The sequence below is a fragment of the Agelaius phoeniceus genome, chromosome 23 (genome assembly GCF_051311805.1).
Source record: "Agelaius phoeniceus isolate bAgePho1 chromosome 23, bAgePho1.hap1, whole genome shotgun sequence".
NCBI lineage: Eukaryota > Metazoa > Chordata > Aves > Passeriformes > Icteridae > Agelaius > Agelaius phoeniceus.
The window spans coordinates 1,316,694-1,336,135 of record NC_135287.1 but is presented as its reverse complement, the minus strand read 5'-3'; the positions used below and the strand labels follow the sequence as shown (position 1 = coordinate 1,336,135).

General features: G+C 50.1%; 1 protein-coding gene across 2 annotated transcripts in view; it reads left to right on the top strand.

Moving 5' to 3' along the window:
• Positions 1–19,442, top strand: part of FLI1 (Fli-1 proto-oncogene, ETS transcription factor) — a 93,474-nt gene that overhangs the window by 66,197 nt on the left and 7,835 nt on the right. For both annotated transcript variants that reach the window (XM_077189964.1, XM_054647360.2), the window contains 2 exons: positions 469–672; positions 7,002–7,067. In XM_077189964.1, coding sequence (XP_077046079.1) covers positions 469–672; positions 7,002–7,067 — 270 coding nt within the window. The remainder of the gene's footprint in view (positions 1–468; positions 673–7,001; positions 7,068–19,442) is intronic.

The window sequence follows — 19,442 nt, the reverse complement described above, 5'->3', positions numbered from 1 at the left end:
TTTCATTTTATTTTAACTTTTTATTTTTATTTGACTTTCTGAGTCCCTTTGCTGACCATGAACACCCCATGCTCAGGGTTTCTCCTGCCAGCTGTGGGCTCCCTAATACCCCTGGTGGGACTCGCACAGCCCTGATGTCCCTGCCCAGCCTTGCAGAGCCACACTGGGACAGGAACTCCCTCTCAAAGGGCTCAGCTTCCTTCGGGAAGCTTTTTCCAGACAGAAAGAGTCCAATGTCACTGGGGCTGTTCCCAAGCAGAGGAGGGAGCTTTGGGCAGGTGGGGAAGGCAGCAGTGACCAGGCCAGGCTGTCCATGCTGAGCCCTGCTCCAGCACGGTGCCTGCTCACCCTGGCAAAGGGGGTCAGTAAATTCAATATCTCTGCCTGTGAAACAGTGTCTGGTGCTGTGGCAGGGCTGCAGGGACTCTGCAGGTGTGTGTGTGCCCATCCTGTGTTCTCCCCTGGCAGATCCCACCCTCTGGACCCAGGAGCATGTGCGCCAGTGGCTGGAGTGGGCAATCAAGGAGTACGGCTTGATGGAGATCGACACCACCATCTTCCAGAACATGGACGGCAAGGAGCTCTGCAAAATGAACAAGGACGACTTCCTGCGCACCACCTCCCCCTACAACACAGAAGTTCTGCTGTCTCACCTCAGTTACCTCAGGGAAAGTGAGTATTGCCCTGCCCATCCCAGCCCCTGCCCCGGTGTGAACTCCCAGGGCTCCTCCTGCAGCAAGGGACAGGAAATGAGCAGAGAAAGGCAAGCAGAGAGAGCAAGCAGAGAAGCAGGGAGTAAAATGGGCTTGGAAAGTTCAGATGAACAAGATGAACACAGATGGAGCTACTGGTGCTATCAGGGAGGTGAAGAACTGAGCAGGGCTCTGGAGGAGATTAGATAAGTCTTACAGATAACAACATCTGTGGCTATGTGATAAAAATGCACAAATTTGCCATGGAGATTAAGCCTGACATTAACTGATTTGTCTCAGGCAAACAATTCCATAGCTCTGCAGTCAGAGGGCTGTGCCCTCCCCAGGAACAGGACCCACAACTGGCCAGGGCTGGAGCTTTCCTGTGCTCCTGCAGGCCCAGGTTTGTTGGAGAGAGTTCAAAACCCAAGAGTGATTCCCCATATGTTAATGTGCTGGCACAGATGTTGTGCAAATGACCCAGGACTGTGAGAAAAAGGTTATGGAAGCTCTTTATTGCTCCTTTCTGCACCACACTTGAGTATGGGATGGATCCAATCCCCCTTTTTGCTCTATTAAGCCCCAAACCCAGGAGCTGTGAGCAGTCTGGAAAAGTGTTATCCCAGCACCCAAACAGGAATGATCACCTTAGGGATGGCACATGCACCTGATGCTGGGAGTCTTAGATTTCAGCTTTTCCAAGACTTCTGTGCAATCATGATCACACCCACAGCTTCCAAATGTCTTCTCTTCACTTGTAAATGGAGCTAAAAGCATTTCCTTTCCTCACAGAAGTGTGCTGAGGGTAATGGTGCTCTGATGAGGCAGAGAACTGGAGCTGGGCCCCACATGCTCTGCTGTTTTTCCCAGTGAAACAGCTTTTATAGGGGTATCATTATTCAAACACTCAAAAATCAGGAGAAGGTGCCATAAATCAAGGTGGAAGGGCAAGGGAGAGAAAGGCCAAAGTATATTTTCTCCACTAGAAAATCCAATCGTGATGAAAAGGCAGCTGAAGATGTCTCCTCTAGCCAGTGAAGCAGATACAGAATTTAGGGTGTTTCTTCAAAGTTGATCTCTCCCTGCCTAAAATCAGTGGGAGTTTCACAGATTCCAGTGGCACAGAAGTTAGATCACAGATGGGTGCCTCTGGAAGCCCCACCTTTATTTTTCTTGAGAAGTCGAGCCAAGGAAATGATTCACAACAAAAAAACCAAACTGTTGGATTTGAACAGTTGTTCCTTGTGACTGGACAATAAAATAATTTCCCATCCAAAATCATTGGCAAATTTAATTCTGTTTCATCAGAAAAGAGCTGCTAGTCCACAGGAAGCTTTCAAGGACTGCCTGTGGAATTAGACAGTTTCCTGGGAAATGGGAAGGCAGTTCTGTGCAGGCCAAACCTGCTGCCTGGGGCTGGGGAAATCGGGCACTTTGGAACCAGAAACACTTCTCAATTCCCACAAGATAAACACCCAAGTGAGACACTTGAGTTGTGTTATTGATAAGGTTTGAGAATTGTCAGAGAGATGGAGTTGGATGGGTTCAAAGCATACGAGCAGGTTGGATTTGGAAAGCTTGGCAGAGGAGTGGAATTCTCCAGGTGCATCTCCAGGATCATCCCAGTGTTTGTGTCCCGTTGTTTGGGCTGACCAAAGGCAGCATCAGGGGAATTGCATGGTTGATCTCATGGCACGAGCCCCAAAGCCTGGGTTCAGTGGCCACTTTTACCATCTGCTGCTGCTCATTTGCTCAGGAGCAGCTTCCTGCTTGATCCCTTGGATACTGAGGCCTGGTCACACTGGTCTCCATGGCCAGCAAGGCAGCACCAGGGCACGCTGACATTCAGGACAGCAGTCCCTGGGTCACACCTTGCCTTTAAACACCTGAAATGAGGAGGTTTTGCTGTCTGTAAGGTGGCACCAGCCATCCTGCCTTCTCTCTGGGCCCCTCCATTGGGATTGTGAGGAATGATACTCACTTCCAAAAGTTTAGAAGGTTTATTAAAACCTTATAAAAAAATACAACAGAAGACTGAATAGCGAAAATATTACCGTGCCAGGAGCAGAGGATTTTTCACCATGTGCTCATCCATACAATGGATGGTCCAGATTTTAACCCTTTAGCCCCTCCCAAAATCTTGTCCATCAACTCCTTCTTCACTGTCCAGTGGTGGGGATCACTTGCTGACATCTTGAGGAGATCACTTTCTTACACATTGGAGGTCAGCTGTAGCCATATCAACAAGTCAACCCTCCCAAATGTCCCAAATCCAGACCACCCCCTGGTAACAAGGCAAGGGGAGTAAAACATAACTATACATCTATAAAACTTCTCTTAGCATATACTTACTTAAGATTTGCCTTTTAATTGTGAGAGTCAGCCATGGCATTCCTCACCTACCACAGGATGGTGTCTGTGGAGCAGGGGTTGTGCTGGCCGTGCCCAGCACTGCAGCCCTGCTGCAGCTGCAATATTTAAGTGCTGCTGCAATAATGATCATCAGAACATCCTGTCCTGCCAGGGCAGTGCCTGCAGTGATTTCTGTGCTTTAAGCTACTGCAAAACCCGAGGAACTTTGCTGGACTCAGGCAGACTGCTCACTCCTGTTTCACAGGGAATTCAGTGCCAGTCCATGCCACTTTAGGATGATGGATGTGTGTGTGCTGATCCCAGATGTGCTCCTCAGAGCAGCTCCTGGCTGCTGGAGCTGGGCAGAGCATTCCAGCTTCCCTGCAGCTGCTCCCAGCCCGAGGACAGGCTGCTCTGGGCAGTGCTGAGTGTCTCCCTCATGCAGAAACCCCTTCCAGAGGAGCTGATGGCTTTTCCAGACCAGCTTCCAGTGGATGTTCAGTGCTGAACCTGTAGCTCAGTGCCATGGGGGTTTGGGCTTTCATTTTCACAAGTTTTCTCCTTTTGGAATGGTGTTTGTCCCACAGACATTCCCTGCTTAGAGTAGGGAAGAGGTGATGGCCACCAGCACAGGAGGATTTGGGGGCAGTGCAGACCTACAGGCTGGATTGCCTCTGCCCAGGCTCTCTAAAGGTGTTTGTGGTCTCGGGATGTTAAGCTGGATATGTGATGATTTATGAAACCTCAGCTTTGGGGTTTGTTTTCCAAGAAACAAAGATCATCTGAACTTTCTGAGTTGTTTCCTCACCCGACAAGGAGACCCCCTGAAAATGAGCTTTCCCAGAAGGTTCTCAGCATTTTACACTCCTAATCAGGGTGAAACCTTCCTTAAAGCTGCCTATGAAATACATTATTTTGGCACATCTGAGTCCAGACTGAAAAAATAAACCAGCAACATCTGCATGACCTCAACAAAAGCTCAGTCTCAGTTTTAGCAGTGGAAGGTTCAAGGTGAGCTGTGTAATGCAGTCAAGAGTAACCCAAACTCATCCCACAGCACCTTTAGGCCTGGCTCAGAATGGTGCAGTTGTTTCCTGTGGCCACAAGCCATGGAAGCTGGCAGGAATTCCAGAGCCTCTGTGATCCTCAGGAGATTTCAGAGTGCAGAGCCCAGTCCTGCAGCACTCTCCATCCTTTGGAGCTTCCCAAAACACCCCAGTGGATCTTTCAGGGAACTCCCTGCCCACCCCCTCAAACAATCATCTTTCTGTGCATGTTCCTTTTAGTTCCCTCTCCAAAATCATCAAGCCATGCCTTGATTTGCCTTCCTTTTGCTCATCCCCACACACTTTGGGGCTCCAGACTGATCTTTCTGCAGCACATTCTGCCTGGTGAATCCTCTCCAGCCAGCTGTTGGGCAGGGGAAGGGAGTTTTGGATGCATCCATGCTGTGTTTGGGTGAAGATCAAAAGAAGCTGAGCTGCCACCTCCATCCTTTCCCTCCCTGGTGGTGGCACAAAGGGGAAGAGCCTGAAAGGGAAAGAATGAGGCTGTGGTGAGAAGTAGAAAACTGTTCAGTGGTTTTTGAGCCATGTGTTAATGCCCAGCAAAACCATCCTGCCAAGTGCAGCAGGACCTGGCTTCCAGCAGGAGCCATGCAGGGCCCGGGGAAGGCGAGGGTAAAAAAGACTCTCAAATTAAATAAACCTGAGACTGTGGAACCAAGATATTCCTGTCCCTCTGAAGGATGAGCTGCCTCGTGGGAGGGAAGGGTTTATGGGAAAAACCTCTCCTGCTTTTCAGTCCTTCTCCATCTTTTTGTAATGAATGCAAGGGAAATAAAAGAAAGGGAAGAGTGGGGGGCGCCATAAAAGAGCGTGTTTAAACATTAATTATGGGAGAACAGCCCTCACTGCATTAACCATACCAGAGACCTGATCCATCCTTCGTGTCCCTCACCCAGGGAGGGGAATGGAACAAAAATGAAAATTCATCACCCAAAGCTCTGCCCTCGAAGGAGAGAGGGAGGAGCAGCCTGGCTTGTGTCTGTCTGTCTGTCTGCTTCCCTCTGTCCTGATCTGGGTCTCTGCCTTTCTCCCTTTCCCTCCTCCATTGAAACCCTTAATAGGAAACACATTTCCCTCTCTGTGGTGTTCCCACCAGAAACCTCAGACTGCCGGGCAAAGGTGAGAACTTTGAGCAATTAAACCGGGGGAGGCGCCGGTCCTTTCCAGTGGCTTGGGCTGCATTTTTTACCCTAAAGTAGCTGTAGGTTGATCCTGCTCGCTCAGTGCTATTCATCACCCCACCCCCACCGCCCCAGCCACTCATTTGCAGCCCATTTAGTCATAGAAAACCACGTTTCTGAATTCCCCAGCACTTCCCTGTCTGGCAGGGGGAAGCTGGGCTGGGCGTTGCACTCAGGATTGCTTTAAATAACCTGAAAAGGAGAGAGTGGTGGACAGGAGTTTCCCCACAGATATTCAAGAAAGAAATGCCAAAGCCAGAAACCATCCGATGAAAACATGAGTTACGTGGACAGAGTTGTTTCAATTCCTCCAGCAGCTAATCTCTCTAAATATTCCAGCCAATCCCTTTGGCCATTGGCAGCTTTCAGAGCCAGGGTGCCCTTGGGATCCCTCTGAACTCTTTACCTCCTCGTTCACCATCCATCCTGGTCTCTGGAAGCATCCCCCGACTTGCAGCATGTGGTACCATCCCTCCTCCCCTCCCTGCGAGCAGCTTTGTTTCCCAGCACCTCCCGCCTGCGTGTGCTGCTGGCTTGTGCAGCCTCCGGCTTTGTTTGCCTTGGGCGGGACAGAAATGCGCTGCAGCACAAGGCCAGCAGCATCCAGCACCTGCAAAGGCTCTCAAATCTGTCAGGGACCTGCCCAAACCTCAGCTGTCACAGGACAGACACTCTGAGAGCACTGAGGGGCAGCTGGGACCCTGTGCACCAGAGGAACGTGCAGGGCTCAGCCCCAAGGCTGCTCAGCTGCTGAGAGGGGTTCCTGCCCTGCTGGGGCGCTGGGGATGCTCAGGGCAGGATCCCCTTCATGGAGGGGATCTCAGAGTGTGAAAGCACTCAGGGCAGCATTGGTGCTGCTCCAGCCACAGCCTCAGGACACACAGGACCCTGTGCCCTGTCAGGGCTGTCACTGCCCCAGCAGCAGCTGCTCCAAGAGCTGCAGGAGGGTGAGCCCACGGGTGATGTGAGCACACTTAACCAGACAGCCATGAAATGGGCATTTCATGCTGGCTTCCCTGGACTCCCAGGATCTCCTCCTCCATTTCCAGGAGAGTTTACAGGAGAACCAGAAGGAAATGCTTAGAAAGGAACATTTCCCCCACAGACGGTGCGAAACAGAGACCCTTCCAACAGGTTCTTTTTGTGCTGCACTTGTGTGTCACGTGGGGCTGGATGGAACAGCCTCTCTGAAGAAAGGGAGCTGCTCCCAAATTCCCCAGAGCAGGGAGATGTTGGAATCCCAGTGAGAGCTGTGCAGCTGCTGACCCCAAACCAAGCATGTGACACTCTAAAAATGGCCAAAAAGGTCCTGACAGTGCAATTTGTGTCTTTTCTCCTGCCTGTTCCTCAAACAGAAAATTTCTCTATCACAGCCAGAGAGAGAAAAGTTTCTTCCTTATCCTGTCACAGAAACTGTGCCACAGGCATTTCTGGAGGCTGTTCTGGGACAGATCCTCTACCTGTACAACCTCACCCCTTAGGATCAGTTTTCAATAGGGGACATCAAGGCACTCAGTGAAGGAGACAAGTGAGGAAACAGCAGCACGTGTGCCCTGCAGCTACCAAGCTTTTAGATGAGTTTCACAGAAAATATGTGCCTAATTAACAGCAAGATTAGCTTCTTTTTTCATGCCTTTAACAGCATTTCCTACCTGCCCTGATGGCTCCCTGTGCCCAGACTGCTCTAACTCCCTTTCTTTGCCTTGCAGGTAGCTCACTGCTGGTCTACAACACTCCATCCCACACAGACTCCTCACGTCTTGCCACCAAAGAAGGTCAGTGTCTTGCATATAAATGTCCTGGGTTGATTGGGTTAAAACTAGACCTTGTTAATAATATCCTTGGCAGAAAATGTTCTGCTCCACTCTGCATTCACAGCACAGTTAAAAAGGAATAATTCTCACTGTGCAGCCCCACCCAGGCTGGAAATGCCATCTCTGCTTGTCCAGCCAGCACCGTGGCTTCAAAGGTGTCACTGTCACACGGGTGTTTTGCTGAGCTGGTGAACTGCTGGCACATTTTCTGTTCCTGATGTGAACAGTTTGGAATCTCACACAGACAGCAAGGCCTGAGACTCTGTTTTCCTCTAAGTTCACAGTTGAAAGGATCAAATCTTCTCACAATGAATTTCACTACTGTAAAGGGCACTCAGGTATTCCAAACCCATCCATGGATCTGTAGCTCGTTTCAACTGGCAAGGAGGACAAAATGTATCTTTTTGACAATTTCATTTTGGAATAGTTTGATTTTCTTTTTTGTTTCAAATAACCCTTTTTTTTTTTTTTTAAATCTAGTCGAAATTCTGAACATGTAGCCATCACTTAGAAACCCTGGAGTTTAAACGTTAATAACCCTCTTGAGGCTCCTTCAGGCTTTGGAGTTGTTTGTGGGTCCTTCAGTCAGGTGGTTTAGGTTTTTCTCTGCAGCTCCAGCCCTGTTCCTTGTTCTTATTTTTATTGACAAACTGGACTCTCAGTCAGGAAAATGTTGTGAATATTGGTGTGATCACAGAATTCCAGAATGGTTGGACGGGACCTTAAGGATCATCTGGTTCAGTCCATGGCGATGGACAGGATGAAGCACATCCCTTACCTACACAGAGAAGTTGAATTGATATAGTGACTATTTGGGTGAATTTATCACCCCCAAGTAGGATGATAAAGAGCAAAAATCTGTTCTGTGCTCTGTAACTCCTGGGTAGGGACAGGAGGCTCTAATGGGGTTTTCCTTTCCCATTGTGCTGCTGCAGGAACATTGGGTTTGTTCCCTGGGCTCTGTTCAGCTCCTCCTTGAAGAAGTTTCTGGGGCGGGGTGACACTCCTGCCCACCCCCTGGAGCCAGCCTGTCCCTGTGCCAGCTCCCTGACTGTCACAAATGCTTCTCTGCTCTTGAGGAGAACGTGGCTGCATGGACAAGCCACAAGTTTGGATTAAAAGCAGTGGGGAAAGAAGGAGAGACAAAACCTCCATTGCACTGAGGGGCTGCAGCGAACAGAGCCCACATTTAACAGCTCCTGCAGGGAGGGTCTGGCTGCCTCCTTTCTGTGCTGCCCTCAGGGCCCTGCTCTCTCCTTGCATTTCACCCCCAACATCTGCCTGGGAGCTGGGCACGAGGTCAGGGCTGCTCCTCCAGCAGCTCCCTCTGTCCAGCAGGCAAACCCACTGCAGCTCCCTGGCACTGTTCTCCCCTCTGAGGCAGCACCAGTTGGTAAAACAGGGTCATTACAGGGACAGAGCCACTCAGGCTGTGCTCTGACTGCTGCTTTGACATTAATCATAATTTATTTAAAGTTCATTCAAACTGGGCTTGCACTGTGTAATAGGGATATAGTGGGAATAAAGGGAATAAAGTAGGGACATGTGCTCCTTCACAATTTTCCCTTACACCCAAACCTATGCTCATTCTGTCTCAGGCCAGGCAATTGCTAAAAATAAAGCCAAGAAAAGTCTGATTTTTTTTTTTTTTTCTTCAAGAGAAAATCTCTGTGTAGGACTGCACTCTGAATTTTTAAACACTTTGTGACTTGGGCCTTGAGTCGCTCAGACTGAAAGAAATTTGAGGGGAAAGTGTCCCTCCCCCTGCATTTTTAGTGGCCTCAAGGGCGTCTCTGTAGTGCAGCTGACAGAGCTCTGGGTTCACTGCTGTCAGCGTGGAGCCCTCAGCTTCACATGGAACTTTCATTATGTGTCAATAAAGGACCAAGCACGCCCAGAAGAGAGGCAAATAAAAGTTAAGAACTACGTAGAAATGTTGAAATCCCATCTATTCCTCCCCCATTTCTCCCTATAGGGCATAAATTCCATCATTCCTTCCACACTGGGTATGGGTGTAGCACAAACTGCCCCACTCCAAGCCACTGCAGCTGGCTGAGGTTACTGAGATAAGGAAAAGGGACAGGAGAGCAGGACAGGCTGGCAGATAAGGGACTGGGAGAGCAGAGTGAAGTGGCTCATCCAATAGCACAGCAGAGACTCATGATACTCATAAAACTGGACTTGGAATTCCTCAGGCTGTTTTTTTTAGGAAACAGGATTTTCCTTGTTTCCTTTCTAATGGGCTCACTTCAAGATGATATTCTCACTCCAGAAGATGATAATCTTTTGGAAAAGGAATTTCATGTTAAAAATTATTATTTTTTAAATGATTTTTTTAAATTCTCAAAAGATTAAACAGTTTTCTTCATGCCAGTGCATCTGGAATCTACCAATCCTGTAAATATTTCTCCTCTCTGTGTCTGTGAATAAAAACAGATGAGTTTTTCTAACCACCTTCCCTTGAGGATTCAAAAGCAGGTGATGAAACAGTACCAACCATGACAAAGATAGGAAAAAAATACAATTTTCTTCACTCCTCCTGTAGCTTTTCTACATAACTAGTGCAAATAAGCTGCTTGTGCAGATTGCAGGGAGAGAGACAGGAGCCCTTTGCATACATTGACACTGTGCTTTACACAACATGTTCCATCCACGGCTGGAAAAAAGAACCCACAGGTCAGAAAAAAAAGCACAGCTGCAGCACAGACAACTGCAGATGTTGCAGATGCAGCACAGGCTCTGCTCCCTCCTCCAGGATGAAGTCCCCAGGAGCACAGGGAGCCTGGCCCTGTCCCAATGCTGTCCCTGGGCTGGCTTTGGTGCCCTGGCTGCAGCTGCAGATCTGACTCCCTTTTTCCCTTCTGCTTCCTGCCCCCTCACTCCCTGCAGTGCCAGCTCTGCAAACAGGAGCTGCAGCTCTGCTTTGGGGCAGCCCAAGAGCAGAACTCTGCAGCAGGAGTTTTGGGAATCTTTACAGCAGATCCTGAAGTCCCGGTGGGGCCCAGGGCAGCTGAGTGTTCTCACAGCAGACAGGTAAATCCTTGTCCTGTTCCAAGGCTCCTGCTGCCTCAGCTTCTCCCTCCCAGCCTCATAAACACTCCAAAGGATGGGACTGAGCGTCACTGGGACAAATTGTCTTCAGCTGCCTCAGAGGAGTAAATGGCTCTAATGAAAATCACCAGTGGTTTTTGGCTGGAGAGCAATTTTCTGGGAAATGAAATGAGGCTGCTCTCATGGCTGAATGGAAAGAGCTGTGTCCCCCTCCCACTGCAGACATGGTCTGGGTCATTTTCTGGGACTGTTTGGGGAAATGAGTGATCTTCTGTGGGTACTGGAGACAGGGACAGGAATCTGAGCCCACAGATCTGCCCCAGTCCAGGGAGACCTTAAACTGCTCTCCTGCAGAACGGTGTCATTTGAGCAGCTTTCCACAGGGAAATGGAAAGAATATTCGCATACAACAACATTGGGAGGCCAAAGGGCCACGTCCCCAAAGGGCTCTGAGCTCTCTGGCCTCACTCCAGCACAGTTTTAAAGTTTTTAGTGTGTCGGGGTCTGTGTAATTCTTGTGTTTAAGACTCGAGCAGAATGCTGTGCAGGAGCTGAGGCCAGGGCAGAGCTGGGGGCTCCCAGCAAGGCAGAACCCTGGTGTGTGGATGTGTGAAGCTCCCTGTGGATGTGTGAAGTTCCCTGTGGCCGTGCAGCCTGTGGGAATGCCTGGGCTGGGATGTGTGGTACTTTCCAATTCACAGAATCACTGGGTTGGAGGAGACCTTCAAGATCATGGAGTCCAACCCAGCCCCAACACCTCAACTGAACCCTGGCACCCAGTGCCACATCCAGGCTTTGTTAAACACACCCAGGGATGGGGACTCCACCACCTCCCTGGGCAGAACATTCCAGAACTTTATCACTCTTTCTGTAAAAAACTTTTTCCTGCTATCCAGCCTGTATTTCCCTTGGTGCAGCTCGAGGCTGTGTGCTCTGGTTGTGTCAGTGCTGCCTGGAGAAAGAGCCCAGCCCCAGCTGAGCACAGGCACCTTTCAGGAGCTGCAGAGAGTGATGGGGGCACCCCTGAGTCTCCTTTTCTCCAGGCTGAGCACCCCCAGCTCCAACACTGCTGGTCCCAGGGAAGTGGTGTTTGTGCAGGGAGGTGGCAGAGGGGCTGAGGGGAGGCTCAGCATCACAGGTGCCATTAACCACAGAGGTTCCTGGGGCTGTTTGTCTCCAGGTCATTCAGGATCTTGGTGCAAAAGGTGCATTCACACAGGTCTGTGCTCTGCACACGCCGTGCTCAGCCCAAGGTAACAGAATCCCAGAATCATTTAAATTGGAAAAGCCCTCCCAGACCATCAAATCCAACCTGTGAACAATCCCCACCTTATCCCCAGCCCAGGGCACTGAGTGCCACCTCCAGGTGTTCCTTGGGCACCTCCAGGGATGGGGACTCCAAACCTTGCTGGGCAGCCCCTCCCAGTGTTTAACAACCCTTTCCATGAGGAAATTCCAGCCTGAGCCTCCCCTGGCACAGCCACAGCCTGAGGGCGACTCCTCCTGTCCTGTAGCTGTTCCTGGGAGAAACCCCAACCCCCTCCCCAGCTCCTGGCAGGGAGCTGCAGAGAGGGATTTGATCCTTCTTGAGCCTTCCAGGTTTGGCTGAGAACAGTGACAAACCAGCCCAAAGTCTCAGCAATCCAACCGAAACTCCAGCAGAGCACAGGGAAAAGGGATGTGGTACCTTTCAAAGAGAGAAGAAATCTCTGTGTGAATACATGAACAGGGATGGAGGGGGGGAATTTTAAGGGTTTATTCTGTGGCTATCCCATATTTATGATCACATTATAGAAGTTGTTGTGTAAACAATGAGGATTTTTGGGTACAAGGTGTGTGTTTAGTGGGGCTGTTGGCAAATTTAAGAGGATAAATAAATCAGTGAACTCTGAAATCCAGTGTGATTTCCTGGGGCTTTGTACCAATGCTCGTTGTGAGGCCCTAAGAAAGAGTTTCCTGGTGTTGGAGCATCAATTAAAATCTCTTTCACTCCAATTCCCTGGTACCTCACAAAATATGGGTCTGTGCAGCTGCTTTTCTCCCCATCAGGGCTGCAGCCTCTGTTCCCTTTAAACTGGCAGGAACTCCTCAAAACTCTTCTCTCCAACTTGTCAAACTGAGTGACAATTTGGGATAACAGGTTCAGATTTGGGGGGACTGGGGAGAAGGGGGCAGAGACTGCAGGGAACTTGGTTGCATAAGCACAGTTCCCACAGGAAAACCTCTCAAATTCCTGCATAAACCTCTTCTCCTGAAAGATTTTTCAGATCTAAAAGGCTGTAGTGAAAAATAATGACCACGTCCAATAAACTCTCCTCTGAGTGTGTCAGTGCAGTTCCTTTTCACAGCAAAGGTTTTAAACTCCCCAGTTCAGCTGTGGCAGAGGAAAAGCAGCTGCAGTTTTGTGCTCTCCTAATTGTCTGTACTTGCTAAAACATTTCTCTATGATATTTGTGTGCCTGGTGATGAAATATCCCATTTTTAGCTCGGCAGCAGAAAAAGGGGAGGCTTTTTTAGGTCTCCTTTCATTTTGGCTGTGTGGCCAAGCAGGGATTTATGAGTTCAGGGGAGACAGTAGCCAGCGCGCTTGGATTTTGCTTTTTATACTTTCTTTTTTTTTTAATTGTTTTCCTTTGAAATTCCAGAGTTAGTGTTTTGTCTGCTTTCTCCCTGACCCTCTTCGGAGGCAGGCGTGTGTTTTTTCACCAGAAAAACTGGAAACAAAGAATCGTTGTCTTTAAGCTGTAGCAGGCAGGAAACCCAACTCACAAGGGATCACCCCGAGCCAGCGCTGTCCCAGAGTAGACTCCAGTTCTCTGAATTCAACCTGACAGCTTGTCTGGAGCACTTTCTAAGTAACCATTATCCTTCCTTTCCCCCAGCAAAAGAGCCATTATTATTTTGCCTGGAGTGCAGTGCAAGGACTGTTTTTGTGCTGGGGGGGTCACACATTTGCTGGGGTGCCAGGCTCTCCCTCCCAAAGCCTTGGAAGTGCTTGGGCTGTTTCCTAAAACAAGAGTTAATTTGTTTCCTGATGATGACTTAAAAGCTGTAAAACTGCCATGGCTATGCATGTGTGTCTTCCCTTTTCTCTCATGTGTGCGTGGCCTTTTTCTCCATGGGTGTGAGGTTTGGGGGTTTTTCACTTCTGCATTTGTGTGTTTTTCAACCAGAGCAACCTGCAGTCTGTCAATGGTTTGGTTTTACACCCCGTGCTGGGGGTAACATCCACACAGTGCTGTGGGCACATTGCTGCCTGCTCCTGGCTGTGTTTGGTGGTTCTGTAGGTGTGCAGGGGATGTGCAGCTGTGCCTTGGCTGTGCCTGCAGCCCTGCGTGGCTCAGGAACGTCTCTGCTGGCTGGAGAGCATCTGCTTTTCCAGGCTGGCTCTGGGAAGGGTTCTCAGGACACATTCTTCAGCCTCTGTGCACTGTGCATTGGGATTTCTGCTGCTGATATTAAAAACGCAACAACAAGGAAAAAAAAAATCTTCTCATTACTTCCTCCTTTTCTCCTTAATGTCTTTGTGAGGCCAGCAGGGCTGAGGCAGACGTGGCTCAGGAAGTGCCAGCGCTGCTGGCTGGGGATGTTCTCCAGCCCCAGGCACCACTGGGGGCTGTCACCTCTGGCTGGGGCAGCAGGGAGAGACTCTGGGGCTGAGTGGGGAGCAGAGCTGGGCTCTCTGCCCTGTGGGGGCTCCTTCCCTGCACCCCTGCTCAGGGACAGGCACAGGGCTCAAACAGAGCCACCTGTCCTGAGCACAGCCTGCCTCTGAAATCCCCTCTGGAAATCACAGTCCCAGGATGGGTTGGCTTGGAAGGACCTTAAAGCCCATCCAGTGCCAGCCCTTCCACTGTCCCACCTTCCAGTGTCCCAGATTGCTCCAAGCCCTGTCCAGCCTGGCTTTGGACACTGCCAGGGACAGCAATCCTGAATCCTAGCTCTATTCCTGCACCATCCAGATCCTGTCTGACTCTGGAAATGAGTGGCCTTCAGCCACAGGGCTTTAATCCATCACTGATTTAGAGCAGTTCAATCAGAAAGGTTTGATCTCTCTGATCTGTGTTTCTATAAAGGCAGCAATTCATAACCAGGCTCTCAGCTACTTTCAGACACTCCTCAAGCTAAATCTGTCCTTCACATCCATCTCTGCAGCAGATTTCTCACCTACATTCAGCAATCAGTCCCCTCTCACTTGGTTTGAGTTGACTTCAGGTCAAAACCCAGTGTTGTTCCTGGATTTGGGATCTGTGAAACAGGTTAACAGCAATGCAGAGATCAGAGAATCACATAATCATTCAGGCTGAAAGGCCTCTGAGATCATTCAACAGTGCACCCAGATGGATGCCAAAGATGGCTTGGTAATATTTTTCAATTGTGAAATAATCAAATTGCCTGATCATGTAAAATAGAAGTAATTTTGAAATCATTCTGCATTTAGTGAGTTGCTTCCTCTTAGTGAAGAGATTTAGAATTACTGATTTCCTCCTCTGACCCTGGGAGTGGTGGTTCCTCTGCTCAAGGAACAGCACATTGTGTCTTGAAGGGGAAAAGAAAGAGTTTGGTTGGGAAGTCTCATGTAACCATGGGAACAGGCCCAGCAACACTGGCCAGGAATGACAAAGACATGTAGTACATGTGTTAATTAATTGTTTTAATTAGCAGAGATAGTAAGTTGACAAGCAGTTCCTTGCAGGACAAGTGATGCTGTGAGGTTCTGAGGCTCAGTGTGACACACATGTCCCTGCAGCTGGCTAAATGTCATGGGAGAGCCTTTGGAAAAGGCCACAGGAGTCCTCAGACCCTGCCCTGCTCCAGTCCCTGTGCCACCATCCCTGCCCACACCTGGAGACAGGTGAGAGCCCAGAGCCTGCCCAGCTTTGTGCTGAGGGGAGCTGGAGCTCCTCTGCTGACCTGGGAGGTTTGCACTGGGTGAGGGGCACTCAGAAATGTCCTGGGTGTGAGGGGCCCTCAGAAATGTCCTGAGGGTGTGAGGGGCACTCAGAAATGTCCTGAGGGTGTGTATGGAGCAGTCAGAAATGTCCTGAGGGTGTGAGGGGCCCTCAGAAATGTCCTGGGTGTGAGGGGACCTCAGAAATGTCCTGGGTGTGAGGGGACCTCAGAAATGTGCTGAGGGTGTGTATGGAGCAGTCAGAAATGTCCTGGGTGTGAGGGGACCTCAGAAATGTCCTGGGTATGTGTGGGGCAGTCAGAAATGTCCTGAGGGTGTGAGGGGCAGTCAGAAATGTCCTGGGTATGTGTGGGGCAGTCAGAAATGTCCTCTGTGTGTGGGGCAGTCAGAAATGTCCTGTCTGTGTGTGGTGCAGTCAGAAATGTCCTGAGGGTGTGAGGGGCCCTCAGAAATGTCCTCTGTGTGTGGGGCAGTCAGAAATGTCCTGGGTATGTGTGGGGCAGTCAGAAATGTCCTGGGTATGTGGGGGGCAGTCAGAAATGTCCTGGGGCTGTGTGGGGCAGTCAGAAATGTCCTGGGTATGTGGGGGGCAGTCAGAAATGTCCTGGGTATGTGTGGGGCACTCAGAAATGTCCTGGGGGTGTGTGGGGCACTCAGAAATGCCCTCTGTGTGTGTGTGGCAGTCAGAAATGTCCTCTCTGTGTATGGGGCAGTCACAAATGTCCTGGGGGTGTGTGGGGCAGTCAGAAATGTCCTGGGTATGTGTGGGGCAGTCAGAAATGTCCTCTCTGTGTATGGGGCAGTCAGAAATGCCCTCTCTGTGTGTGGGACAGTCAGAAATGTCCTGTCTGTGTGTGGGGCAGTCAGAAATGCCCTCTCTGTGTGTGGGACAGTCAGAAATGTCCTGTCTGTGTGTGGGGCAGTCAGAAATGCCCTCTCTGTGTGTGGGACAGTCAGAAATGTCCTGTCTGTGTGTGGGGCAGTCAGAAGTGCCCTGGGGGTGTGTGGAGCACTCAGAACATGTCCCTGGAGCCAGGGAGGGACCGTATGGGCCCCACAGTTCAGTGTTTCTACCACATGTGCAGCAGTGCCCTGGGTGTTTCGAGGAGCAGCTGAGGGTGGTTTTGGCCCCTGGTCCTTGCAGGAACTGCAGCCTGGGTTTCTGCTCTCCACTGGCTTTGAACCCAGCCCAGCTCCTCCCTGGAGGAGGCTCGGGGGTGACCTGAGGGCTGGGCACACACCTGGGCAGGCCTGGCTGGCAGGCTGGGCTGGCAGCAGGGGAGGGGACAGGGTTTGTTCCCGTGCTGGGACCTTTCCAAGGCACCAGGGAGGTGCCACCACTCCCAGCCTCACCTGGGCAGGAGAGGGCCTGGGGCTCTGTGCCCTCCTCTCTCCCCATAAAGGGGCTGCCACAAAATAGACCCCAAGGGACCACTTGGAATAATGACAGGTCTGCACCCCCAGGACACCCGGCTCTGCTTTCCCCATTTAGGGAAGCTAATTTAAATTCCAGCCACCAGGCCAGGGACCTTTCTTCCTCCTGAAGCAGGAGGACTCCTTGCAAAACCCAGCCTGTGTTGTGCATGGAGAGTCCATGGCCCAAACCTGGCATGCAGCAGGAACTGTTCTGGGGTGACCTGACTCACCTGGACTGGAGCATGGGTACTTCCAGGCAGGACTTGGCCTTAGGGATTTCAGTGAAGCAGATCAGGAGAAGGGGAAAGAGAAGGCTGCAAATCTGAAGTGGGCCATGAGATCCACAAGATTCTTCAGGTACCTGAGCCTCCTTTCTCTCACTCCCTATAAACTGGTTGCCACAAGATAGACCCCAAGTGACCACTTGGCCACATCACAAGTCTGGATCCCCCAGGGCACCTGGGTCTGCCTTTCCCCTGTCTCCCTTCCTGGCTCTGTCTCCATGGCTTAGGAGAAGCCCCTTCCCACCCTCCAGCTGCTGAATTTCATTGGAGGTGCCAGCTCCAGAGATTCCTGGGCTCTCCATCCCTTCCCAGTCTTGCCTGTAGTGCCAGCATGGGTGGCATTCCAAATAAGATTCCCCTGTAGTTCCCATAAAGCATTTAGTCCATAAATGACCCAGCCCCACTGTGTCCATCCTAGAAACAGAAAGGCCTAAGAAATGTGGCTGTTCCAGGCCCCAAGCTCGCTGTTCTCCTGGAAAGCCTCATCAGGCTGGTAGCACAAAGTGGTGCCTGACTCAGGCTGACTGAGAAAGCTCCTCAGAGGGAGCAGGATGAAGGGGCTGTCAGCACTTCCCAGCAGCTCAGGAAGCTCAGGCACTGTGAGCCCATTGTTCACTGAACCCCCCTCCCCTCCTCTCTGTCCCAAACTCTCAGATTTATAAAACACCAGGGTTGGGGTTTTTTGGGTTTTTTTGAAGTTTATCAGCGAAGGTTTGCTCCCTAATACATCATATCTCAAACACAGACTCCCTGAGGCCTTGCTCAGTGGGCTGCACTCAGGCTGACAGCACCGACAGGGATTCGGGATGGTGGTGTGGGAATCCACCTGGGGGTTTTCAGGCTGGTTTCCTGGGAAGGGAGTCTGTGTGTCTGTCCATCTGCCCCCAGCTATATCTATCAATCCGTTCAGACTAAATATGCCCCAGAGGTGCTGGGAGGGGACCCAGCTCCGGGGGAGACAGGGGCTGTCTGGAGAGCTGAGCACAGAGTGCCAGGGGAGCAGCTGAGGCAGATTTGGGGTGAGAGAGTAGAGAGCAAGGCTAAAAGGGCCCAGAGAGCAGGGCTGCAGCCTGCCCCCCACAGCCTGATCCTGGGGAAGGCAGTGCATCTGGAAAAGGCAGCTAAAGCCTGCAGAAAGTGCATTTATGCCTGGGAATAAATAAAATGATATTTAACCTTCTTGCCAGGCGCGCTGTGAGTGCGAATGTTTGCAAAGCTGTGAGATCCTCGCTTGAAAGCTGCTGTGAAAGTGCAAAGCATTATTAATATCCTTTACCTTCCTCCTAATAGACTGAGCATTCATGCTGGGGAATTTCTGGACATAAACCAGACAGCTGCAGAATGACAGTTCTTGAAAGCATCTATGATTTATTTTCTGCTCTTTAATTCCATTTTGTATTGAACACACATTTGTCATAGGGCTCTTGTTCCACAGGGCCTTTTAAGTCTAAACCAGACTCAGGGACCTGATCCTTTCTGGGATAAATTTGCCCCACTTCACTGTAGCCATTTGCTGATTTACACCAGGAGAGAACCCCAGTCCAAGTCTTTTAATTGAATTTCCATCCCATGGCAAGTTTTGGTGTAAAATCCGAATGGTTTAAATGACAGATAAGACTATTCCTGTCACTGGCTGGCTGCAGTTCTGTAGGATCTCTTCGAGCCACTGGGCGTCAGGTCCTGGGAATGATCCTGTTTTTGCAGGAACCTGCAAAAGTCTGGAGGGGTTCCCTGGCTCTGCCTTTTCCATTTTGCTTTAAACACATTCAGCTTTCGAGCCTGGGCCTGGAAGCCAGGAGGGCTGTTGTGGTTCTTTCACGTTGCAGAGATTTTTGTGAAATAAAAATAGCTTCCTGCATTTGGGTTTTTATTTTTTTTTTTTTTTGAGGGGGATAGAAAGAGTTGGAAACTTACAGTAGCTGAGTGCACACGGTGTTTCAACAGCAGGGTTAATTATCATATTTAACCCTTCTTATTATGGCCAAGTCACACTCAGGGTTGAATCTCATCCTACAGCACAAGGCTGCCCCTATACATCTCCACACTTTGCTCCATAATCCATATTTATAGAGGAAAAACTGAGGCATTGGGACTCAGTCAGCCTGAATTAAACCTGAGGAGGAGGAGGAAAAGGAAAAGGAGGAAGATCATCTCTCCAAATCATGGCCTATTTATTTACCCAAAACATGCTGATGACTCTGGATCAAGCAACCCCTTGTAGCAGTTGATTCCCTTGAGTCAATGATCTGGCCCCCAAAAAATCAGAGAAAACTGAAAATTTTCAGTGAGTTCCACTACTTTTTGGGAAGGACATGTTTCCCTATTTTGAAAAGGGTTTTCCTTTTGGAAAAAGAATTGCTGCCTTCCTTTAACAGATCATCATATGGCATTTCCATTAATGTTACATTATAGAACTGTTTATGGATTGAACAAACCAAAATGTCTGTTAACATCTCAGTTGCTGGACATTGCTGAGGGTTTTGCTTTTCTCAGTGCAGAACTTGGGTTTTCCAAAGCGTTTCCCCAAACATGGCTCTGATAGCTGTGTTGTAATACCTCAGAGGGATGTCCCAGGGGAGCAGGGGACTCAGAGCTGGCTGCAGGGAGGAGATGGGAAAGGCAGGGCCTGCCCCAGAGCCCTCCCTGCTCTCCTGCCCTTGGCCACTGGGAGAG